At 39.9% G+C, this 27,544-nt stretch overlaps 1 protein-coding gene across 3 annotated transcripts in view; it reads left to right on the top strand.

The window, feature by feature from the left end:
- LOC146547770 (rho GTPase-activating protein 6-like) overlaps nucleotides 1–27,544 on the top strand; it is a 136,002-nt gene that overhangs the window by 90,439 nt on the left and 18,019 nt on the right. For all 3 annotated transcript variants that reach the window (XM_085265447.1, XM_085265448.1, XM_085265450.1), the window contains exon 2: nucleotides 24,523–24,682. In XM_085265447.1, the coding sequence (XP_085121573.1) occupies nucleotides 24,523–24,682 (160 nt within the window). The remainder of the gene's footprint in view (nucleotides 1–24,522; nucleotides 24,683–27,544) is intronic.

Raw genomic sequence — 27,544 nt, 5'->3', positions numbered from 1 at the left:
AACAGATTGTGCTGCCCCACTGAGAAATCCCTACTTATGTTTTCAACACCTCAGACAGCTGTTGCTCTCCGGATAACCTAAAGGAGTTGGCTCTGCCAAAAAGCTGTTAAGTCTCCTTGCTTTGCACTTTCTAGCATCAATAATAGTGAATTTGTGTCGCATAGCAATCTGATGAGAAAAGTAAATGCTTGCAGACTTGAGGTTACATGGAAAAAAGTGACCCTTACTGCTTACATGGGGTTAAAAATACAATTTAAAGTCAATAAGTAATAAAGGTAAAACTAAGGCTACTGTTGAGTCATTCTATCGAGCATGAAGTCTTGTTTTGCTGCTTCAGTGTGTTGCTGAAGGTTAAAGGGCATGGGGGGAAAGTGTGTCTGTGGGTGTTTTTCCTTTAACAAGGTACATCTGCTTTTCTCCGACAAAAATGCTCATGTACCAATCGGTTCCATGCTGTATACAACATGACCTCACAGGGGAAGTCTTAGATTAGATAAAAGAAGATTCCATGAGTCACATAGTTCATTAATTAAAAAGATCAAATTATCATTCACATGATGGGCATCCGACTCAGCATCACATTTACTGATGAGAGCCAAAGTCCTGATGTCACATTTAGTCTAGCTGAGTCTTAACTACCTCAGTACAGTTGTTCACTGAGGTTTTTGTGCTCCACGTTCTCTTTCAGGACACAAATAAGTCCCTACAACAGCAACTATTTCTTTTCTTTACATTTTTCCAGCATTACTAAGTGTACCATGTTATTTGTGGCATTGTGAAAAATAATTTCCAAGTGGTCCAGCAACCAAAGATTGCTGATATATCTGCGGATGTATGTGAAGCTTACGCCCCAATCACTGAAATCTAGAGATCAATTGGCGACCCCTTGGTAACCACAGGTCACTAGGGTTGGCAAGTGGTTGCTGGTATTTGCTTTGGAGCTTTAGCAATCAATTTCAAAGATTTCAGTCTTTGAGACCTGTAGACCAGTCAGTGGCTACAGAAAAAATATATTTTCCCTAGTTTATGCGCGGTGCTGTAATTTATATTGAAGATAACAACTTGTCTGCAAACACTTGCCAACTATTTGCAGAGCACTTTTCTGTTTAGTGCCACAGCTTTTTCAAGTTTCACCACCACTCGACCAATAATTTGCCATTGCTTGCACAAGTTGGAATCTTCCATGCAAACTACCAGGAACTGCACCGATCTGCTGAAGGCCAAAGTAACTGCTGGGAGGTGTTTAGTGCAGCATTCTCTTTTTGACCTTTTTTATCAAGCAACAGCCATCATCCTTCAGCAACCATTCATCAACCAGTTGGGGAATACACATTTTTCCCTAGTGACTGGAGGTGGCCAAGGGTGTCACCACCCAATCTCTAGGCCTGTATGACTGAACCTTGCCTAGCATGGGCTCCAGGATAGATAGTTGGCTTACAAATTTTGTAGGAACCGAAGGTGATGGCTTCCAGATGATGCTTAACATCGACCATATAGTGCCAGGTCCCCCACGGCTATGAACTCTGCAGCCAGCAATATTCACAGTCAGCCACAGTTCAGATAAAAACAGCTGAAGTACATTGACCAACTCTATTAGAGGCATTAAGAGCCTATAAAATGTAACCAGCAACAATCTTGGACATTTTGGAAATTGTGTTAATTTACCAAGTACAAGGTAGTAAAAACAGAGTGTTGACTATATCTTTATAAAAAAAAGCGGCAGGTGCTGTGCACAAAACAAGCAAACCTTTTTCTTTGCACTGCTAACAATGCCTTAAGTTTTTGAGACTAAGAATAGAATAGCCCTTTATTGTCATTGTACATGAACACGAAATTGTGGGTGCTCCACAATCCAAAGGTAGGTCTGATTTAGAACTGTGGTACCCAAAATGCCTCATTCTTGGTGATGTAAAAAGGTAAAACTGGGACCTATAACTAGGTGGTGATTCTTTTGCTTTTCTGTTCAATGCAAGGTTGGAAAAATTGTATGTATTTATGATAATAATGGCAATCTAGATGAGAGGGAACTAGTCAGTCATTCACCTTCCATCAGAATGAAAAAACTCAATAGTATGTGCTATTGCTAAAGCGTCAAAGCAAGATAGGATAAACAAGATAATGTCTTGCTATATCTGTACATTACAATCAGTTGCATAGTAACACAGTACAGAATACGCAGCAGCTGCAAAGGGCTGTTTTAAAGACAGCTCATCAAGATCTTACTATAAACGAGTGTGAACAAGTAGCTTCAAGGTGAAAAGCAGCCTAGCTTTACGTACAGTAAGCTGCCTCATTCTCAGTCTGTCGTGTGGTGAAAGCTGCCTGTCATATTACCAGTGTGTGAGTCTACGTGACCTGCCATCATGTGCACATTCAATTGATCATCACCAGCTTTGTCATCAGTCAGATGCTGAGTCAGATGGACTGATAGCATCAAATCGAGAGGTGGAAATCTGGTGACATCTCAGAGATTCTCCCTAAAGGAAATCATCTTCATCTGCCAAGATGGTGCCAAGAATAACACACAGATTTTTGTGACGTTAATAACGCACATTTGGCGCATGCTTGCGTGGGGTGTGGGCATCCATGTGTCGCTTGGTATGCATGCACAGGACGAACCCTTGCCATGTGCGTGTCCATGCTTTCAGCTTGTGTGCAGACTGGTTAGAAGTGCGACCCAGGAGCTCAAGGGGCTTTTTTTAGTGAGACAGGATTAGCTGCTCTCAAGGCTGCCACTGGAATGCGTGGATCAACAAGTCTGTTGTGGCAGTGCACGGTCGAACACACGCACACGTCCGTTCCGTCGTGGCACATTCACTATTTATCTTTCAGCCCATTACTCTCTATTAATATGCCTGCTTTTCTTTCCTTCCTCTTGCTTTTCACACCGGGAACATAATTGGAATTTGATTTCAGCAAACAAGCTCTGGTGACATGAGCAAATGCGTGGCTGATTTTTTTTTATCTCATTTATCAACTTGTGGATATAAATGAGGATTAATGGACATTTTGCTTCCCAACTGTAGAACATGTCATGTGTACAGCGTAAATTCTTTAGTTTCATTCAAAAGCTTCCTTTGCCACAAAAATGAAATGACGCCATCCAAGCAGGTGAGCGGACTTACACGTGCTGATTGATGGATTAGCGCAGAAGTAGCTCTTTTGGAGTGTTTACACGGTGACTTACGCATGACTGCATCTTCAATCATTCACTCAGCGTGGCATCACTTGTTGGATCTGAAAATCCTTGTGCAAATAATTAATTTCCACACATTTTGAAACCATCTGAAAGCCGGAGAAAACTTCTCTTCAAGACGGTTTTATTGAAAGCACAGCCTTTGTTTATTTACCCCGTGTTGTCCCTGAAGGCGATGCAGCGGCGCTTTAGACAAATAAAATTGCCATTTCGCGGCCGGGAAAAGAAAAGAAACACTGCGCTGACAGAGAGTTGGCTCTTGCATGTGGCATTCTTCAAACTAACTTCAAACTGTCTGTTTCTTGCCAGTTATATTTATTTTTCTTTTAAATGGCAGCTTTTATGAAAACGGTGGGAGATTAAAAAAAAAAGGTGTTGCCACACCTGGGTCCACATTGAATAATGACTAGATCCTTGGCACCAGCCCTAACCATGAAATGTTTCATGGGGGTAAATTCAGGAGTGTGTAAAAATGATGGTTTTACCAACAAAAAATCCGTCAGTCCATTCACCTAAATTAGTTAGTTTACAAAAAGTTAAACACATATGCCTTGAAGACCACATTACTCAGTTACAGTAACCATAACAGCTCTGGTCTGAGAGATTGCTGCTCTCTCTTACAATCCTGTTTTGACTAATGTGGCCCAGACAGAATTCCTATCAATCCATCCATCCATCCAAGTCTGTATCACAGGGGCAGCAGTCTAAGCAGAGATACCCAGACCTCCGTTTCCCCAGCCACCATGTATAGCTGCACAACCCAAGAACTCTTGGTTCAAATATAGAAAACAGCTGAACTGCCCGGTAAACATAAAGTACCACTGCTTATCTTGTTGATTCTGGTAATCACCACTTCTGGGCCACGTAACTTTAAAATGCGAGAGAGCTGAACTATATAAAGGCACTTTTTTCTTTGTTCTCATGTTGTAACATTGAGACCTATAATTTAGTCAAGGTGCAAGTCAAAAAGCAGCTCTAAATTCCCTAAAAATAATTTTCACACAGCCCCTTATCTGTTGCACACGTCAAAGTGCTCACAAAGCACTGCGTGCTGTCAAGGCGGGAAGGCGATAAGTAGTTTAGTGTGTTCGTTAAACACCCCATTACCACTTATCAGTCTCTGTTTAAATTGTTCAGCACCTCGTCATTATTAACACTTCATAGCGTTGTTCACTGGCACATGCTTGTACACATTTTATAGAGAGCTGAAGGTCGGCTGCTTTGGAGAGCAGGACAGCAGCGCCGAAACACTGCTGTTCATTCTCTTTCCGCTGGGAAATCAATAATAGACCAGCTGACCCAGAGATGACCCGTGTTACACGTGCACACGTAAACACATGCACTGTCACATCCACTGTGCCGAGAGAACAAAGCATCGCCGGGCATTGACGGGAGTGGCGCTGGGTCTCCAGGAAGTTACACTTGGTTAAAACTTCCTGGAGTGAAACAAGGCTGATGGGCTTTAAGTGTTGATTTTGTTAGTTTTAAGGAGTTCTGTCCTCTGTCCTCTTTGGCTTACTTGTCGATCAAAATGAGATCAGATATTAGTCAGTCATGGCTAATAAATGCTCAAGCAGACTTGGAGGTAACTTTCACGTCTTTTGCACTGTAAGTGGAATTTTGTTTTTTCTTTCCAGCCATCTGTTTTCACATTGAATTTGGCTTTCTGGTGCTGTTACCATACCATGCCATAGCACTTTATTTAGAAAGTACTTTTAAAAACAACACGGCTGACCAAAGTGCTGTACAGTAACACCAAATATAAAAGACAAATGCAGGCCAGAAGGTAAAAGATATAAAAGCTCAAAGAAGCTAAACAATAAACGAGTACATAAAGGGAACATAAGATCACAGACATCTCAAACATCAGGGATAGATGATGGCTATTGAAGACTTCAAAGAAAGTAAGCGAGGATATCCAACGTCAGTTAGTACTCGTTTTACCAGAGGCATGATAATGATTTAGTCCACGGCTTGATGATGAACTGAAAATAAACTCCATTACTCTGATGTATTTCTGAAGTCACTCTGTAGGTGAACCATCATTAAACATCACTGTTTTCACCAGGCATTAACAGCTCCATCTGGATAGCATATCATTATATAATGTATCTGACTGAAGCTTTTTCTCAGCCACTATTATTCATCCCCAACACACATCCCCTGGGAGCTGAGGGTATAGCAAAAGAGGAAGTAATAACACGAGGCAACACATGCGTCAATCAAGACTGTATTGTCATTTCAGGTAACTTATATGTAATCTAAAAATGTAAACTTTTGTATTAATGATTGTTAGATTAGTTCCCCTGATTCTTCCCTGCATATGAAAAGAAACTGGCTCCCAATTTTATTTAGGATGAAATGACACCATTTAGAAAGCATCATCCTATCATATTATATAACAAGGCCCCTAGTGGGATAGCTATACTGAATGACTGGTTTCTGGATAACTGATTATCTGCAGGGCTGTTCTAATAATTGGATTGGAAATAGATCCAGTGCTGCCTCAAACAGTTGCATTTGTTATGCTGCTCATCAGCAGTAGTGCTGGTTACTAGAAGGAGGGCTAACATAGCATGAAGGAGGCAAACAGCAAAGATTAGCAGAATTTTGGATGTATTTTACATTTTAAGTTGATAAATTTGCTGTTTGCAGCTTTGAATTACCTGCAAACGGCAGTCAAACAAGACCTCGGTCACATAGGCCTAAAGGCAGCCCCAAGGAAACCTCCAGCTGCTGTAGATAAAGTGTATTTCCTTAGTAAATGGCAGAAAAATGTTTGTTTAGTATAGAAGTTGTAGGTGACCATGGTAATCCAAAGAAACAGCAAAGACGCTACGTCCAGATGAACAGAATCAACTTTTGGAGAAACAGCAAAGAGGTTTGCAGAGTAGCACTGTCTTCTTCTTTGAAAACAGTTGCACCTTGTAACTATAAGTAACCTCCAGTAACCACATGTCAACAGGTTGGGGAACACATTTTTCCCTAGTGTGTGATTGTATGATATGCTATCACAGACTTTCTTAAATGCTTTAGCAATTAATTTCACAGTGACTGCCAGTATTCTCTAGGAAACATTTGCAGCCGCCTGGGGAATATTCATTTTTTGCCCATGATCAGTAGTTGTCAGCAGTCTCAGCAGGGGCTTAGATTGAAAATAAGTAAAAAGATCCATCAATCATGCTTTCCTTGTCTTCCTTGGTAACTTGACTAAAGTGATTCCACTGTGCCTTGTCTGCTTCTCCATGTATGTGTTGAAGTGCACGCACACTTGAGACTGAAAGAAAAGAAAATACATGAAAGCAAAATGCAACATATACATATATCTTGGCTGTATTTAAAGCCATGGTATGCAGTTACAAGAATGTAAACGCTCACTAGCGGTTGAGCCATTAGTAGCCTTCGGTGCTGAAATCTGCTTTGTCTCAGCCCGGTTGTACATTTAACTCCAGTTGTTGAATGCTTTCAATCTCCATCGGTGTGACTGCAAAGGCAGTCCAGACTGAACCGACTCTTTCTTGGAAAGAGCCCTAAAGCGTTTAAAAAAAGAAGCACTTAAGACGTTTAAATCAAAGATAAAGATAAACAATTTGTTCACACTGTCACACGTGGTAAAAATAGAAAGGAAACAAACTGGGGAAAAAAGCACAGTTTTGGTCAGGCGTAATGAATGAGTCACAGGAAATCGCAAGACTATTTTTACCGTTGCATGTTTCACTGCAGTTGTTACGCGTCAAGTACATATTGTTTAAAATAACCCCAAGCAGAACACACTTTTTTAGGGTCTTTTTCCTCCTCGTAGAGGCTGCGCGCACAATTACACTGTGTCTAAATGCTTGCATGTGCCTCATAAAGTGACCGCAGGTCTGTTTTAAGTCTGCCATCTTCTTCGCCAGCATCATCCGGATTCTGAGGAGCTGAGCAGCATGTATAATCCCTGCTCTTTAACTACCTCGCGGGATTAACGTGGCACCCATGTGGAAAATAAAGAGCCTTAGTGGAGACTTTATTCTGATCCCACTGTGTTAAATGGTTACGGTGGAAGAAACATCAAGAGGGAAAACCCAAGAGAATGTTCTGTACTTTCTTTTTTGTGTGTGTGGTTGGGTCACGTTCTCGCCACTGGTGTGAAAAATAAACAAGCCGTTTTTGTAATAGGATCAACATATAATAATATTGCTTACATGCACGGAAAAACGCTGAAATACGAGAGCAAAGGGCATTCAGATGGAAGCTGAACACTGTGCTTTTGAAATGGTTCCGGGAGAAGACAGTCATCTTAAATGGCAGCCGTAACCCCAGCTTCCTTAAAAAAAAAAAACCCAAAAGACCAACGGATCCAACGTGCAAATGTTTATTTGCCTGGAAGAATTCAATTAGGAAATCTTCTTGGGCAAGGAGGGGGTGAGGGCCATGGTTGCAAAACCACTCTTCAAATGAAAACTTCGAGAAGTGCGGTCGGTGAAATCAAGCTTGTTGTGAAATTAGACGAGCAGAGAAAAAAATGTCGGGCTCTTGGGAAAAAAAATTAGAAATGGTCCTAAAGACAACATCTGTTCCAGAAATGACAGATTAATGACAAAAACAGCTTGGAATTAGAAATTAATTGCCAGAAATTCTTTGTACAATTTATTCTGTGCTTTGGCACATGCCTTAAAGCTTCTGGGAAACTCATAAGGCTTTCTGCATGAAGGAGAAGCTTCTCATTTTTTGAGCGCAGTCATCGTCGTCTGCGGGAAGAAAGGGGACATCGTTGTCTGGTTGTGGGTGCTACACATTCATTTTTGTTTGTTCCCGAGATATTTTATTGAAGCCTTGGCAGCCTAGAAGGTGAGGATGAAACCTGAGTAACCATTAGTGGAAGTAGCAAAAAAATTATAGTGGGAATACTAGAGTCCTACTTCACATCTGAGGCCCTGGCACATTATGTCGTTTTGGCACAGATGCCGGTTCTAATCTCAGATTTCTTTTTTATAGTACATTCCAGGATTGATGGAATGACACAGTGTTTCTCTGGGAGTGGTTTGTGTGTGTGTGTGAGGGAGCCAATTCTCACGGTGCTGGCATCGTAGAACGCTTAGATTGCAGAGTTCGATGGGAACCTAATGCCCATGGGGCCACTTACGCAACCGCTTTGATTGACAGATAAATGGCACAAACTCACATTCAGAAACTCTTTAATAACTTCATATGTTATTATCTTAACTGCAATTAGCTGACATAAATAGAAATGAGATATGCAAAGAGGGTCTGACTTTTGGACAACCGAACACCGTTTCAGAAATACCAGCTCAGTCTCATGAAAGCTCTTTTAACTTCTATTCCTGGGCAAGAATCCATCGTACCATCCATGGACACATTGTAAAGGTATTTATTAAAATTTTAAGGGTGATGACAAGTAATTCTCATGAAAACAGAGGACAATTTGTGACTGTGTGATTAAACATTTTCCTGTGAGACCAGGCTTATAATAATGTGGGTAACCACAAAACTGAGATGTAAACCTACTAGCAAAATATTAAAAAAAACATAGTTGGAACAGTATTCTTTGATTTGTAAGGAGACAGGATCCAAACACTGGGCAGGGTTAAAGTTCAAAACATAAAACTTTATGTCCTTACACAGGAGGAAACAGGTCATGAGGTCATTACCCATATTGTATGTGCATGTGTTCCCTATTAGCTGTTTACCGTCAGCTTGTCACTTTCGCAGCTGTTCTAACCCCCGTTAATTATTGTGATATACATATTTATGAGCTTGCAGATTATTTTCACAAGTTGCAGTGTGTTTGACCTCTCAGGGCCACCGTGCAGCCCACACTGCTAAAGTTCATGATTTTTTTGATAACCTTGAATTAGAAAGTTAAAAAACAAGATACTGAGAAACACATGAAACTATAACAGGAAAACACTCGGGATGCCACTAATGGGATTTTATTTAATTGGTTATTTCATTTGATTCTAATTAAAAAAATATTATGAAAATGTATTAACCTTTGTATTAAAGTGCTTCAAAAAGTTTATATCCAGTGTAAATCTCATTTACTTGTGTTTTATGACAGTTTTGTGAATATCTTTGAGATTTTGGAACGTTGGTCCAATAAAACCAAAAGCTAATTGTATAGGTCTTTTCTAACTTTCTGGAAACTTTCAGGATTTTATATGTTTACCAAGTTATCAATCAGGATAAAATCATTCTATTTAGTAGCTAATTATAGAGGCACATACGGGCACAATCTGTAACTTCTTGTCCAAGGTGTAAACCCCATTAAAACAGCAGAACCTGCCTGGGTTGATGGCCCATTTTTGATCTCCATCGTTTAAGTCTCCATCCTGTGTGTTTGAGTTATTAAAAAAACATTGTGAAAATGCTAGATGCATGAATGATATGATATGAGCAGATCTAGGAAGCCAGTGAGTGATCATGGTCTTGTTAATAGACTTGTGACTGTGTTTGGTGAAGGTGTCTTTGTAGAGGATGGTACAAACTGTAAATTATTAATCTGAATTAGAGCAGGGCGATATGGCCAAAAATATTTATCACGATATATATTTGAAAATTTGCGATAACGATATAACTGACGATATAATTTATGCGAGACAAAATACAACTCCACAACATTACTAGCACAAAAAGACAACCTTCCATTTATTTTCACTTAAACAGGAAGCTGTTTTTTATGTACATTAAAGCTTTATAAAAATGTAACAGTGCAAATGCAAATTCCTTGCTGAAAGTTTAACCAAAAGGCATTTCCAGTAGAAATGGGCTGACATATCCTGAGCATAACCATGTATAATATCCACTGAAGTTAAAAAGAGGTGCTTTGCAACATTAAACTGCAGTGTGCAGTACGCATTTTTCGGACCATAAGGTGCAAGGGATTATAAGGCACATTAAGCGAAACAAAGCAGTCAGATAAATCAAACTTTATTAAACTCAATCTTCTTGCTTCCTCCACTTCTGTACCATTGATTCATTAATGTTGAATTCTCTGGCAGCTGCTCTATTCCCATGTTGTTGCAGTATATTAACTCATTCACTGCCAGCCATTGGCAGTGAATGAGTTAAACCCATTGACTCATTCACTGCCATTGACGGCTATAGACGTCAATGGCAGTGAATGAGTTAATAACTAACCTCGTATTGTGGATGGATTATCTCAGTTGTTCTCCTGACTGAAGTTTGGTCCGTTTACAGCATCCTGCCATGCGATTGCATTTGTCTCTAACCATGAGGAACCTTCACGTTAACTTTTATAAGTGGAAAAGTGTTAGTGTTCGTCCTCCAGCTTCACTGTTTATGTTATGCTAACATAGCTGTATCGCTAGCGATCACGTAGCTCATCATTATATACCAGCTAGCCCAACTTCAGTAACCTTACAAACGTCACTGCTGTTTAGTTTCCTGTCTTCATTTATGTTGGAAGTGATAACAGAGCTGGACGTTTGAATTTTTTCAGAAATCTCTCAGTCAGAAGATGCAATATCATGCTTAGGTAACTAGCGAAACTAGCGAGCTAACTTCCGCTAGCTTCCTGCTAACTTCTAACTAAATGTAATAACTTTTGTTTTCATGGATGCCTGGAAGTTAAACTTCATAGTTACACCTAGTAAAGCAGCAATGCTGATCGTTTTATTAAAGATGAAAGAATTTAGACAGTTTTTAACTCTCATTAATGCTGCAGTGCTGTTTGACCTGAAGGATACAGAGTTTAGGACCCAGATTACTCCCAGATTTAAGAGCATCTTAGTCCGACAAATACGACAATAACAACGGCCGCTTGCATGTTCTGCAATAAAAATGTGCTTTGTCGTGTATCTGACAGACAAACACCAAACCAGTTCCACATCACTGAAGTTGCACCATTTTTACAAACCAATTCTGGTTCATCTGTTTCACTCAACAATCGGCCACGTGCATATGAAAACAAAGGCACTGCGCATGCGCGTTTTACTCCCATTCTATCGCGATATTTCATTTTCCTATCGTTGCCTAACATTATACCGGTATTACCATGAACGGTATAATATGGCCCAGCCCTAATCTGAATAAACACTGATTGATGGGAAATTATAATATACCAGTATCATTCAAATGAACATGAAAAGCTTTATTTTTGCAAATTGTCCTACTCCCTAATTCACACTGTAAGTGTCTGGTGACCGCAATCATCATCTTTTAGTCGCTGAAAGCCTGGACTGGTCTGTTTGGCAGTGATGAGGTTACCGCTGAGTTGTGACCTTAATTTGAGTTTCACATCACTCAGTAGAACGCATAAAGTCCTGGTGGAACTCGCAAACGCGCCTGCATGCACGCAAAGGACCGAGTACTGATTGCTCTGACCATCTCTGCTGCCATTAGGCTCTAATCACTTTGTCTCATCTGAAATGCAGCGGGCGATGCATTTCTTCCGCTTATTTATGCTAAAAGACACATGATCCTTACCCCTCAGTGCACGCACGCGCACACACACACACACACACACACACACACACACACACACACACACACACACACACACACACACAGAGCAATCACTGCAATGCTCAACTCTCCACACTGGATTAGTAATGATTAACCAGCTTTATTAGCTCAGCCGGCTAGATTGGTTAAAGAGAGTGAAGGAGAATTTACCGACTCATATACAGTTGGGATTACACACATTCCTCGGCTAAGGTTCCATTTGCATCTGTGCGTGTGTGTCTGTGTGTGCAGCTAAGAAGACAAAATGCTGACAGTGAAGACAGGGTGACACTGACACAGAAAAGTTACCTGGCAGGCAATCTCCTGGGTAAAAAGAATAAAGAACAGCTTTTCATTTACTCAAATTGCTTAATTTTTATTGCAGACCTACTAAGAGGATTTTTAGACTTTAGTCAGAGCATCACAGTGGAAACGTTACAGCAAAAGAGGGGCAAAAATAATGATGTTGAACTTGCTTACTCAAAATATGACCTTGGATATGGAAGAGAAAGTGAAGAAAGGAGATAAAGTAGGATGGAGAAAGGGAAAGAGTCAAATTTTCCATTGTTTATCGTCTGGCTCCTTGACCGTCCCAAGCAATTTGAAGATTTCCCAACACACACTGCAAACAAATTAATTGTTTGCAAGGCAAAGCAGAGTTGAAGACCTACTCTTAGCATTTGAAGAACAGCTGCTACCAATCTGCTATCAAAAACGATCATGGTGTATGCTATGATTTAAGACATTGCATGCAGAACAAAGGCTTAATAAATAAAACATATTAATTATTCTATTAAAAACGCTATTTCACTTTGCACAGGTCTCATCTATAGAGATAGAAAAGGCGACATTACAGCAAAAAAGAGTTTTACCATAATGACAAAATAAGCATGAAGCGTATGTCATATAACTGGCAATTGTAATTTTAACATGAATTCAGGGAAAGGGTGAATTCTCTAAAGTACTTTAATTTCTGCAAGTACAAAAACAGAATTTAATACTATGGGAGTATAATATTGCTTATATAATCTAGTCTGCCAGTGATAGCTGTGGTGCACCTGAACACCCAAAACATTGCACTTCATTAAATAATGTAGTGTACTGATTAATGTACAGGGAGATAAAGTTTTGATTCTTTGGGTGTACATGGACACATACATAGTACATCATTGCTATTTTGACCCAGGGTTTTGTCTCAGTGCAATAACTCAACATGAACCATGAATTTGGAATTGCAGAACGCCATTTTTAAGGCATTTGTGTTGGCAAGAAGTTTAAGCTCCGATTGTTAAAAGACAACTTTAGATGAAAAACAATGAATAGTTTAACACAAGCAATAAACTGTGAGACTATAAAATGAGTGCGATGTGAAAGTGGGAAAAACACATGAAATTGGTTCTTAAAGCTGTGCTAAAATGCTCACGTTTACAGAAAAGTTTTTTGACTTCTATGGACAGTTTCCCTCTTCATAAAACCTTGATTGAGATTTCAATCATCATTTTTAGTGTGGGTTCTGCTAATTATAGTCTCTGAACTGGACCTGCCCAGTTTTTGAGGCGCCGGACGAATATTTCTTGTTGTGCGATACAGCCCTTCCAAAAGTATGGCTTTACTTTTTTTGATTTGTAGTATAGCTTACTATGGATTAACAGTTATAATGAATGTAGCTTGCTTACTACCATTAATCATGAATAAAAACTCCACCCTTAGCTAAGGGCCATATTATTTTTTCTCTCTACAAAACAGCAACGTGGCGGTGGCTGAAATGCTAAGGGTGAGATTTCAAAATGCAGTCTACAAGAAATGGATAATGCCACGAAAGGCTACATGGTGGCTAGCTAGCTAGCAAATCATGTTAGAATTAGCATAAGGATGAAGTTAAAAGTCAGGTTGACAGAACAGCATTTCCCTATTTTAGTGGCCTCTTGACCAAAAATGCAACTTGACAGAAGGCCCTCTATCACTTTTTTCATTTTCTTTTTTCTTAAACCACTCATCTACCAGTTTTTCCTCCGTATTTGTCAGAGAAAATCTAAGGTATTGGGGGGGAAAGCAAGGGGCAGGCATAAAAACACGTTCCATAAAAAACATTAGTTTGAAAGTAGTGCTGGATGTCCATTTGGACAAAAACATAAATGACATTTCCTGCCATATTTACCATGAGACCAGGTTGGCCTTCTACAAGCGAGTACCGCATAGACACTCATATAAACACACACATTACCTCAACTTCTCGTTCTACTATCAACCGTGGTGTTGATACAATACCTGATTTCCTTTGCAGATTATGTAACCATTATGCAAGAACCTAAGTCTTGAAGGTCAGGCCTCATTACTACTGCAGGCCTTTCATATTAATCTGTCTTTAAAATGTTTGAAGTTCATTCGAGGCTTTAGATGTGCTTGCCAGTGATTGGTGGCAATATTTGGAGCATGCACTCCAAGTTGCTCATTCTTGTGGCTGAGCCAGCAAGGCCTCATTAAATGCAAAGGCAGACCAGAAAAAACAATATGAAGTGAAAGCTGATACCCATGTAAGTGCTTTTGAACCACTTTCAAAATCTGTTATTTTTTTGCTAATGTGTGGTGGCAACTCACAGCTAGAAAAATGTCGATAACCATTAAAACTATAGTTTATGGCTCTTGCTTGTTTTTTGGCAGTGGATGTTATTATTTTAAAAACACTGTGATTCCTATATCATATGAAACATAAATACCAGAATAATTCCTTAAAGTGCATATTAAACTGAAAAAAGGGTTCGTAAACTAACTCAAGCTGTGCGTTTTTGGACTAGAGTGTGTTGTGTAGTTCTTCCATGATACCAAGTGCATTAAACGTTGAAAGTCAACACAAAAATTGTTTTGAAAGGTAAACTGAGCCAAGTTTTCCATTTTGGATCCTTTTAGAAAGAAATCTCTGAGGGGGAAGTGTTGGACAGATTGTCATGTGAGTGCTTTAAAAGAACAACACTGTTGTGTAACTTTGCTAGTATGTGTATTTTGTTCTCTTTTGGTTTGATGGACTTGCATTTTACTAGAATCTATTACATGTCTTATTAAGTTCAACTTAATAAGAAACAATATGGTCAAATACATGCAACGTGGATGATAAATCTTTCCCTTACATATTGTCTTTATTAGGAACACTTTGCAACTATCGCCAGAACCCAATAAACCCAATGATGATAAAATCTGAACTTTTCTGCAACAAATGTTAATAATCAGTTTTGAAGTCAAAGGAGCTTGCAAAGAAAAGCGTCTGGACTTCTTTAAGTTGCTTGAAGACGTTTCACCTCTCATCCGAGAAGCTTCTTCAGTTCTAAGGTCAAATGGTGGAGAGTCCCAGATATAAACCTAGTGGGAGTGACCCCCCACAGAGGGACAAAAGGACCCCTTGATGATCCTCTAATCGCCTGAGCCAAGGTGGGAAACTGGGCGTGGGTCCCAATCAGCCAGAGTTTCGGGTGTGTTCATTGTGAAACCTGGCCCCACCTTATCATGCGAATTTCTGAGGTCAGATGGCCCAGGATGTGAGTGGGCGTTAAGGCGTCTGGGAAGGGATCTCAAAACGCCCAGTTTCCCACCTTGGCTCAGGCGATTAGAGGATCATCAAGGAGTCCTTTTGTCCCTCTGTGGGGGGTCACTCCCACTAGGTTTATATCTGGGACTCTCCACCATTTGACCTTAGAACTGAAGAAGCTTCTCGGATGAGAGGTGAAACGTCTTCAAGCAACTTAAAGAAGTCCAGACGCTTTTCTTTGCAAGCTCCTTTGACTACGATGACCTGGATGACTGAGAACCTTCACAGACAGATCAGTTTTGAACAATTTACTCTGTTGAACTTTTAATTTTAGATGATGTTTAATCATCAGTCGATGTAATGATGTGGGATTTTTTTTTAGATACCAATATCTGGTCATTTAAAAGTTTAAAAATCCAATATGCTGATCTGTTTGCCAATATTTACTTTTTCTTCCAGACACATAAAATATGGAAGAGATTTCTCTAACATTTGTTATGTGTATTTATGTACCCATTTACTCCAAAAATGTAAATGTCATTACATGTGTTTGTTACTCATGGCTAGGGATGGGTATCGTTTAGGTTTTATCCGATACCGGTGCCAAATCGGTACTTTTGAAACGGTGCCGGTGCTCAAACGGTGCTCAAACGGGTGCTTAAAGAATGGAGAACACAAAATTGGTCCAAAAACCTCTCATGTTCAGCTGTTTTTTGTAAAAAGATAACAATGTTAGCCTTTTCTGCAGCTATGGGGCATATATGGTATCACTCTTGGCTGGAAGCAGTGCTTAAACAATGGAAAACACACAAACTTTGTCCTAAACCTCTCATGTTTAACTGTTTTCCACTTTTTCTTTGGTCATTTTAGCCTTTTTAGCCAGGGTGAAGGGAGTACCTGCCATCAAACAAGAAGACAGCCGCATGTAGCTATGATGATGTTTGCTAGTTCACCTTACATGCATTAATGTAATAACGTGGTTAGCCTACTCAACGTAAATTACACGAACAACATTAAGCTACTCACGCAGAGAAGAACGGCTGCTGCTGCATCATCATCCTCATCATTTCTGCTACACTGGCAGAGCTAGGGGCCAGGACTCTCCTCTTCGGGTTTTTGGGGGATGTTGCATAACAGGCAACCCACCCGCAGTAGATGTGTTCGGTGTGAGGTCTCGCAGCAAGCTATCAAATACGGCGCATTTCTGGGCTTTTAAAAAAAACGCTATGCATCGCCAGGTGTTTCATCGGATTTGAGGTGTTACCTCCTTTTACAGTATCACAGTATCAGCTTAAAGCACTTGTTGCAGGCTGCTGAGTTTGCATATTTTGCTATGAAGTACAGCCAGACTTTTGACCGCTTCGCCTTGGACATTTTTAATCTGTAGCTCTGCTCTAACAGAACGTACGTACCTGGCCCCGCCTACTATCCTCGGAAACGTAAAATGATTGGCTAGAATCTAAAGTGTATCACAGCTCAGGAAAAAAAAGCACCGAAATAAAGCACCGAAATGTGCGCTGCTTTTCGGTCTGGTTACTACCGTTTATGTCAGAACCGGTGCCATCATGGCACCGGTCACCGGTACCCATCCCTACTCATGGCCATTATAAATACCAATACCAACACATTACCCAATAGCTAATATAAACCCATCACTCATATAAGTCAGTCTCAATACAGATCACACTGTTAGTCAAATTACTAGTTCTCTCAAGTTTAAAGGTTACTTTTTACCTCTAAGTGAAGCTTTAAGGTAAATTTCGATTCAAAGTGTTTTGTTTTTTTAGTCAGCAGTTCAACATGATAAATGCATTATACAAACGAATTTTAAATAATAAACAACATAATAAAAATCTTAATTTTAAGAAGTCAAAAGCTTCAAGTTTTACAGAAGAACCCAAACAGAATGGAAAACTTCAGTCTGGTTAATGCCAAACTAATAAGATAAATAAATTGAAATTGTTTACAAGAAATATACAAAAAAATCAGGCGAGCTTATTTCATAATACTTATGAAATGAAAAAAAAAAAGACTTTTTATTGTCTTATTGCCCAGCCCGAATTTCATTGACATGTTTAAAAACCTGTTTTTCAAACCTTCTGCGTTCTTTTCCAACTACATATAGACAGTTATGTCCTAATCGCAGCAGCTGACCCTGTCGTTGGACTAGACTACATGGTATGATAATTGCATTTACTGCCATAACTTGCTGTTTTTATGACTATAATACTCCACCGGCATGAGCCCCCATACTGGAGGCTTATAATCTAATGTTTTAAAACTGCTGATTAGCCTGCTACTACTAAATTCCTTTGCCATGCACTATGTAAACTGTGTAGTGATAATAATTCAGTAGGTATTTTCCCTCAGGTGAAATCACAAGCAATCCAAAACAGGTGGAAAAACCCCTTAATTATCCGTGTGTGATGAGTACACATGCAAAAATGTCCGCAAACACACTAACGGCATCCACAAGCTGGGCTGTCTGGTAATTGTCTGCAGATGTGAACTTCGGGATTCAGGTCAGCAAAAGTAATGTAATACAATGCTTGAAGCCAATCTGTAGGCTTATAAACCATCAGACTGTTGAAAAATACTCATGCATTCCTCTAGTTCGGTGTTGTGGCACAGAAACTCTGCTTAAGGGTCATTTAAAGCCAGCCACTAACACCGAGGCAAAAGAAAACAAATTGAAGTAGCCCACAATGTGAACATTTGTGGAATGTTCCTTTATCGTGTTTATATTCGCTCTAAGTGATCTCACAGGCCTTTGGTGCCTTCAAGGGATATTACTGCACTTATTCCACCATAGCAGTTTATACAAACCTGCACAAATGTCCAGGATAGTTTGTACATTTGAGATGTGTGTGTGTTGGTGTTGTGTATTAGAGAGAGTGATTGTTGAACAGTTGGTCCACGGATGTTCACAAAGACCTTCGCACTCAAATGGACATGGCTACCGTGACGTCACTAACTGGTTTCTGAAGTGCTGTTTTGAAGCCTTGAGATGAGCATTTTCGGCCTTGCCAACTTGATGATGTTTCAAAAAGTAGATGCGACATCTGCAATCAGCAAACCCCTGATAACCCTCCTTTCTGACACATAGCATGACCAAGATTTAGAAAGCTGATTTAATCTTTGTTCAGTATGACCGAAAATAAGTGACTAACACCATAAACTCTGCAGTGTTTCTAGAGGTCAAATCAGAAAACCTTTCTATAGATTTCTATTGGTATTTTGCAACCCGTGGAGCTACGTCCACCTTTTATACTCTAGACTACTGTGTTGTTATTAGAATTATGTTTAAATGAGCAAAGGTGAGAATCACTAGGCACCCCACAATGTAATATTATTATATAGCATATACTGCAAATCATCACCTTTTTTTAGCTGCAAATTATGTCTTCAAAGTGTATCAGTATATGTTTTGTCTAATAATATACAGTTATCTCACTTTAGTTTTTTTAAATTCATTTATTTTGCCATAAATATTGCAATAAGTCAGTCTGATATCAGTCTGCGATTGGATGGGACCAAGATAGTAACTACATGCAATCTGCTTTTGATAGTACAGCAATGAAATGTAATACATTTTCAAAAATCACGTGTCTCTTGCTGTTTACATTGACCAAAAATCACATTTAACAGAAATTCAAAATTAACTATTACATTTGCACTCAGCAACCTTCATGTTCTACATGAATATAACCGGAATACAACCAGCCGGCAACCAGCCGAGTTGAGTCTCTTCACTTGTGCTAGTTGACAAGGACTCATTCAGACTGATGGCAACATGTTGGCAATCTGTTGGCAATTAGGCAGCAATTATCTACAAAGCTTTGACATTTTTGATAGTGATTGCAGTCATTCCAAGTCAGACTCCAACTATTTGCAGAAAAGTTGGCTTCTTTCAGGTGACCTGTGCAATCACCTTCGGATCAAAAGTGGGTGAGCAACATCCTTAAACTCTGGGCAACCATTCAGTCACCACAAGCTGTAGCCAGTCGCAGAATGTGGGAAAAAAATACAATCACCAGGCAACCATCGACTTTTATTTATTTTGACGCAAGGAAGTTAATGTCCTATTTTTACTTGTGTGACTGAGATGTTATCCAAAGTTACTTCCTAATTCAGCGCAAGCTAAGTATGTCCAGTGCTGGATGGTTTTTCAGTTGAACCAATTTAACCTCCTAAGATCCGAACTCTTTCTTGGGATGCATTTTTAATGTCTCTTTGCTATTTGGGCTGATTGGGACCTGATGAATGTAGAAACAAAGAAATACTCGATTTTTTATTTTTACCTGATTTTGTTTCTGAGAAAAATGAGATCCACATATGAGGACATTCGCTTTAAATTTTGATAGGACAGTGGTAGTATAATGTTCTCATAAGTGGATATCAGGCCCTTGTAGAGCAAAATTTAGTATTTTGGTCTAGGCAACCCAAAATGTGATGTCCACATATGTGGACGCCAGGTCCTAGGAGGTTAATGTAAGTTTTCTAGGCTAAATCTTTGCTCTCAGCATGGTGATTCATGAGACGAGCCCTCTCATTCCCAGAGTGTTTTAATTTATTAAACACTCCCCCCCCCCCCCCCCCCATCCTTAGAAATGAGTGAGTTTTTAAATATCGTGCTTTATTTGTCTGTCAGTTGTGTGTTGAATCCAAAAAGACTTAGCATGATAAAATAAATAAAACCACACAACTGAAATATGAACAAGGGTATGTAGAGAGACACTCAGTCCTTAACATTCAGCCTCTTATACTAAGGACACTGTCAGTAACCCTTGTGGACATGTGTATGCATACATTTCATTGATGACACACGGTCACAAGTCAATGGGAAACCAATGAAAAAAAAAGAAAGCTACAGCAGTTTTTGTAATGCCACTTGCTTGAGGCCAAGAATGGTCACACTGATGCCTCTGTGGTATTGTAGGTGGAGTTGCAGTGCTCAGATTCTGCATGCACTCATGCATGTATCCAGGGACACACACAATTCTTATTACCTGTCCTGTAGTAAATCGATCACAGATGACAGAATTCTGTGAGACATATTTTCTTTGACCCCCCCCCCCCCCTCCCAAAAACCCCCCCCAAAAAAACTAGAATGAGTCACCAAAAGTACCTGTGGTCTGGTCCAAGTGATGTTTGGTTGTGGTACTAGACAGAGCAAAGAGCAAGTCATGTTGTGTATTATTTAGTAAATTATAGGAATATATAATGACCAAAATGATCCAGTAATGCAAAAACAATCCAGTAGAGCATCAATTATTATAACCCCAGTCTTTATGTTATGTGCCACTAAACCTACCTTTACACATTCTGCATAACTTTCATGATGCATTTAATTAACATCACATTGTGAGTGCACATTTGCAGGGTTATCATAACTGTTTCACCATGGTCATGGCATCTAATGATTTATGCAGTGCATCATAGCAACAAGTGTTCCAGTGCCTGAGTGTGTGCATGCGTGTGTGTATCTTCCAGGTGCGTTACCATAGTAATATTTCTCTCACTTCCTGGCTCTTTTGAGTTCTGTATGTATGTGTTGCCAAGGAAACTGACATAGTCTATTGCCTGAGGTTTTGCGCCATTTGTCCCATTGTCTAAAATAGAACAGAAACCACATGCTGCAGTTCAGTGTATGTCCAAATGGTATTAGTCATCTAACTGCATAGTGCTGGCCCAGTCAGCAGAGTCATTAATCTTTCCAGGGTAAAATCTGTCAGATGGGAGCACAAAGCAGCAGTAACACTGATAGCATAGCATTTGCTGAATCCAGTCCTTAACAGAAGCGTTAAACTAAGGCCTGCACACTTAAAAATCTCTTGATGCTTGGTCTCATACTAATCCTTGTCTTTCTTCTTCCTTCACATAATATATTCAGTCATTTCTGCTGAAACAACAACAACAAAAAAGTAGTAAATAGCACCCGTTAAACTTTAAATTATCTGATTATATCTGCCCAGCCATTCCAGCAAACAGCCAATTGGAGGCTTTACAATACAAGCCAGCATGACAGAAGGAGCTGGGGTAAGAGGTGGCTTGCAAAGTGGCTTGCATCAGCTGTGCACAGGCTAAAGCTGCTCATGCTAGACTAAAGGGTGATTGGCACCTGTCTCCAAACAATTGTGGTCTGACTCAGACTGACTGCTGTAACTCAGGCAAATTGCCAACACGTGTCCAGCCGCTGATTTTTTTTCCCATAATTAGCAGACTTTGGTGCACAACGGGGAGGGGTAATAACTGACGTAAACATTGAGCTTTTTTTTCTTGGATTTTTGTGCCCTGAATGGACTTACTATTCTACAGATGGATATCAGATGGATGAATATCATCACCAAGGAATTGGTATTCCTTTACCTCAATGTTATTTAAGCATGGAAAATACTAAAATAATTTAAAGTTACTATTAATTTAAAGAAACATGCAGTGTAAATAGATAGAATTGATGCTGGTGCACCAGTTTTGGTTGGGACATATTCAATCATTGTTGGCCAGAAGAGTGGCCAACCATGAGCAAGAGCATCAAGTTGGAATTATGGTTAAAAAGAAAGTTTTTTAATGATGTAGATGGTAAGAAAATTCAACGCACATTTACTATGTTTTTTTTTCTTTTGGACACATTAAACAAACAGATTTATATTTGTTATTTATAGTTATTTACTTACTCGTTTACACTCTTACAAGTATTAGCGTATTATGCTGAAGTAAGCATGTCTTCTGCAATCTTGAATTCTTTGAGCAAAGTGTTAGACAGATTGTCCTGTCCTGTGTGCAACACTATTGAACAACACTATTGTGTAACTTTGCTATTTTCTGAGCGTATTTTGGCGTGCTGGCATGTTCAGCTTAATAGGAAATAATATGGTCAAATGTGGTCAGTGTGGAATTCATATTCTGCAAAGAATAAAACCTCTTTCACTGACATATTCTCTTGATTAGGATCACTACATCTACTGTCATGGTTTGAAGACCAAAACTCCCTAAACCCAGTGTGTGTTTTAAAGTTAAAATTTTAATTTTCTACAACGAATATTAAATACAAATTTAGAGAGACTTTCTCAAAACAAAGCTGAAGGGTGTTTCTTTTGTCTCTTTTTTACTAATCGCCTATTATAAACGTGATACCGATGAATTGGCTAATAGCGCTAATATTGGCAGATAATACAGCCCTATAATGTACTTTTACTACTATAAATGCACATACACAACATATTATCTTATTTAAGAGTTGAATTGTACAAGGCACTTTGGTAACAGTGAGCTGACTGCCTGTGTGTCATTCATTCAAAGGTATAAACCAGAGTCCAGCAGTGATAGCAGGACTTGGTCTCCCTCCCTCGGCTCTTCTGTCAGCATTCCACAGTTTTCGACACTTAAGAGCCGAAGCTCATCCGTCTTGTTCAGAGATCCCGCTGAGCAGAACCAGCTCGACCGAGGACAGACCTCTTTTTTTTTTTCTTTACTTTTTTTTATAACATGGTTCCAACAGCTTGTCTTTTCTTTTGTTGTATGTGTGTGCCCTCTGAAGTGAAGCGGGCTGAAAAAGGGTTTCCTCAGTCAGCGATAAGGAATGGCAGTACACAGGCGTGCACTGACAAAAAATATGCAGAACAGCTGTGCTGGATAAAATGCTTTCTGAAAGGGGGGCAACATGCAACTCGCTTCACTCGCTCACTCGCACACAAAGTCATTTGGCTCTCCAGGTTGCCTGTATCCACATCATGTTTTCCTTCCATGGCTGAATGATGGCTCTGTTGCCTCACTGCACTGACTGGGGTCAAATAACAAGCGAGCTGACAGCAGGGAGGGTTGAATGGCTTCAGGAAAATATTGTTGATAGAGGCCCAAATATGAAAAGTTAAGTCTTCATGGTGTCTCATTTTTCTTCTACATACCATGGGTAAACATCAATCAGATGAAAATTTAAACAGGGATCTAATAAGAAAAAGAAAATGCTCATTCTTGCATAAATGCAGACACATTGCACACTGTTAAGCCCTCAGTCTGGTTAAGACATTAGGTAAATTGACACAGAGGAATGCATGAATTGATATTCAGGTGGCTGAAACGTTCAAAACCAATGCTGTCTCAGAATCTCCAGTATTTAATTACGTTTTACATCAGTTCAGTTTCATCCTGATCGCAGATAAAGCCCAACCTGGAAGGTAAATATGCTCATTTTGAATCCAGGGCACATATTGTAGATCCATCAGTATAGGGCCAGCTTAAGATGTCCCCAATTGCTCCTTAGAACTAGAATAGAGGAGTGTCTTCCAAAGCACGTGGTGTCTTTATTCGTCTTTGTAGGCTACATCAGCAGTACAGTAGGTTTAATCAGCTTCACATTCATTAGTTTTTAAACATTTGGTGCTAAATAAACTAAGTCCCATAAGACTTAATTATTTCCATACGCAATCAGGGATCAAGACATTTTACCCAAGTAAAAAGGTTTTAGAGGTCCTTCTCCTCGAATAGATTAAAACCTTCTGTAAATCTACAAATTAGTCCACACCTCACACCTCTGCTTCTTTTCTGCAGCTTGCTGCTGCCTGGCTCTTTGCGTCTGTGAGCCCGACTTCATCACAAGTTGGCTGACCACATCAAAGAAGAACAGCTCTGTTTTGCATTGCTAAAGTGTGCTTTGTAAAGCAGGAGAGGAAAACCCGGTGAAGTGAGCGTTAGTTGGCAAGATTAGTGAAGTGGAAGCAGACATGGAGCGCACCAAAATTATAGAAGATATTTTAATGATGCAATTTTATTTATATAGCACCAAATCACCAAAACAATCTGTGCTTTATATTGTAGGGTAAAGAGCCTATAGTAATACAGAGAAAACTTCAACAATCGGGCAACCTCTTTTGAGCAAGCGCTCGAAGACAGGTGGAAGGAAAAACTCCCTTTTAATAGGAAAGAGGAGAGGAAGACAGGAGAAAAGGCATGCAGCCACTGAGCTGACTGCTTGATTCACTTGTATCTCCTATCATATGAAAACATACTATATGGAAAGTGAATAAAGTTAAGAACAGGATTGTCACTGGAGGGTTCAATCAACAATCGAGTTACCTGACGAGGAACCATATTCGATACACATAGATACTGACAGGATGGCATTTAACCCCCAACCGCAGCCCTAATCCTAACCATATGATAACTTATGTCGTAACTTCTCTGACCTGGACTTGCAACATAAAAATTGAAAATTGGTGCATCTTTATATGAAAACCGATAAAAATCAGCAATGCAATGTAAAATGACATGAAATGGTTCCATGTTCCCATACTGTTAATATTCCTTTTGGTATAAGTTTTGTCTCACTTGTTCTTCCCAGGGGGATTTCACCTGGAGCAGCCTGTCGGGGCGGAGCGTGCGTCTGATGCCAGTTGCCATCCAAAGCCTGTCAGAGCTGGAGAGGGCCCGGCTACAGGAAGTGGCCTTCTCCCGTTTACACCAGGACTATGACTTGGGATGTCAGATAACCATGCCAAAAGGTGGGGATTGTTTTGTTCTTTTTAATGCATACTGTAGACTTGAGTTAAACAGCGTCACATCATTTTTATGTTTAAATCAGTATATCCAATCCATTCAGAGCTCACAAAGTCCTTTGGATAACATCAGGGTTTTGAGAACCTGACAGTTATATGACTGTTACCAAACCAAATGCATGTATTATTGCCTCCAGGACTCTTCTGTGTTACATGCGGTACAAACTGATATGCTTGACCTGGGTTTGTAGTGCAAGCTTGTCCAGATATCTTTAATTGTTCCATAAAGTACAGCCAATGCTCAAGTCCCTGACCACATCCCTCAAGTGTATTGAAGGGAAGTCGTGTATGGTCTATGTTTGGAGAAGTTGTGACAACACACGAAAGATATAAGCCTTATTTCACATAGGGATTGGTTGCTTCCTGTTCGCCTTGGTATCTGTTGACCTCCCGTCCTCATAACGACATGAAATTCCCTTTCCGCTGTGGCAGAGGCCAAGTGCAGCCACTGTAAATGCTATTTAAAAAGTCTTAGGGTGTGCACAAGAGTGATATAGTTGACCTTATTGTTCCGTGTTTTGCTCTTGTAAACCAGATAATTAAGCTTTTGCTAAACTTGGATTAATTTGTCAAATTTTCTCATTTTCCGAACACAGACAGAGCACTGCAGTGAGACTGCAGTGAGACTGCTGGAGTTGGTGGTTTTCCACTGGCCTCGCCCAGCCTAAAAATGTCCACATGCATCATTTTTTAGATATCAGAGAAAACAAATATAATCCCACCCAATTTAGGAAGATAAGTTTGCAAATTTTAATAAATGTAAACCCTTACTGAATTTTTAAAAGTGGACTTGTCAGTGATGTAATTTTAGCTCTGTAGTCCTGAAGTCGATCAGTCTGGAGTTCAGAAATACGCAGATATGCAGTCCTGTTAAAACTAGGTACACCTTTACTGTTTCCATAGAAATTAAGTGGAGAAGTGGCATCCAGGTGCTGCTAATTAGATGCATTTTCTTAACTCAAGGGTGTCCAACTCCAGGCCTCAAGGGCTGGTGTCCTGCAGGTTTTAGATATCACCCTGGGTCAACACACCTGATTCAAATGATTAGTTCATTACCAGGTTTCTGGTGAACTTCAAGACATGTTGAGGAGGTAATTTAGCCTTTAAATCAGCTGTGTTGGATCAAGGACACATCTAAAACCCACTGGCTTAACTGATCATCATCAAGCCCTCTATAAAAGCAGACGTTTAAGCAGTTTTAGCATTCAAGCATGTGTTAATATAATGCCACGATCTTCCCAGGAGTGAATATGAAAGCAAATTCATCCTATGTTGCCTATTGCAGCCACGGGTTCTGAGCACCTTGCAGTCATTATGCTCACCATGAACTTCTCTGCATATTCTAAAGGCCATGTGTCCGAAGGCTAAAGCTCGACTGAAATTGAATCATTCAACAGGTCAATGATCCCAAATCTACAGCAGAGTCTTTTGCCAGGAGTGATCCAAGATTCTTCCACAGCGATGTGGGATGCTGATAATGTACAAAAAATGATTAATTCAAGTTATTGCTGCTGAAGTTGGTTCTACAAGCTACTGGATCATGGGTTGGGCTTAGTTTTTCACAACACTGAATGTTATTTTTCACATGGCTGCATAACATGAACGCAGCTTTCATGACCTCACCCACTAATTCGTCAAGGCTCGCCTTGAAAGATTGGGCAATGTCTTTTAACAGTTGGTCTGTTAATGTTTTTAAAGTAGTCGTGTTACTCACGTATACGGAAGGTCTTACAAACCACAAAGTAGCGAGTCCCTAAATTCAACCCTGCTTTATCAACTTTTTTTAGTATCACGGGCACCACGATTACCCAATTAAGAAGTCATTCGTCTTTCAGTTTCATCAGCTTGCATATTAACTCATGCAAAAGACACATGTTAAAATTGACCAATCCCCACATTTCTTAGTTGACTCTTTTTGGGGCAGCTAGCACTTTTTTTTTTTGCATTCTGCTGTTCTTTACAGTTACTTTAGTCTTGCAAGGTAATAATCAATAAAAATAACAGCTAAAACTCACAATATCATATGACATCTGAATTTTGAATCTGTTTCTGCTACAAGCTAAGGTGCACAAAGGGGCACAGTGAGGGTAGCATTGTGCACTATATCAGTTGAGTGGGTGCCATAGCAGCACTATAGTGCAGTGAGTGGATTATCCGGGGCTTGCATTCCAGCTGAAGGTTAAACCTCTCCCCAGCATGATTTAATACGTACTTGTCTGCGTTGCTTATGAATTCCAGAGCCCCTGACGGCCGCCATGTGGAAGCAAGAGAAATATTTCAACTGTGTGAGATTTTGTGTGCGCGCCCGATCGCTGTTTCGGCTCCGCTATAACGTGCGTTTTGTGTCTGATATTTATCCGAGAGGCAGGGCTCATGTTTCTAGGGTTTCTTCGAGAACAAGGAGAGGATTAAAGGAGGACAGAAGCTGGGAAGACAAGGAGGGATGGGATGAGAAAAAGGCAGCAAAGGTTCATCGTACGACTTCACAACTGGTTGCGAGCTGAGGAGAGGAGTGTGCCGTTTTCGGGGGGATTTCCGCAAGGCTTTTGGAAATCATCTGTCAAAAATCCAAACCATTTCCTCTGTCTTCCTCTCCCTTCTCACTCTTGCTGCCCCCGCTTTCAATCACAACATCTGCTTTCTTTCTCGCGGTGTCTCACGCCCCTCACTGTTTTCACCTACTTTTCTCCCAGACTTTGTGCTTCTGCTGCGCTTAAAGTTTCAGGCCAGGTTAAATGGATCAGAAACCTGACATAAGCTGCCAGCACCACCATCAAGCACATTATGTGCACTGGATGCAGTTCCCTC

This window comes from Mchenga conophoros, linkage group LG23 (genome assembly GCF_057382185.1).
Source record: "Mchenga conophoros isolate Kocher_MC1m ecotype Shallow Benthic linkage group LG23, M_conophoros_male_GT1.1, whole genome shotgun sequence".
In the NCBI taxonomy this organism is placed as follows: Eukaryota; Metazoa; Chordata; class Actinopteri; order Cichliformes; family Cichlidae; genus Mchenga; species Mchenga conophoros.
This window is presented reverse-complemented; position numbering and strand designations above follow the sequence as displayed.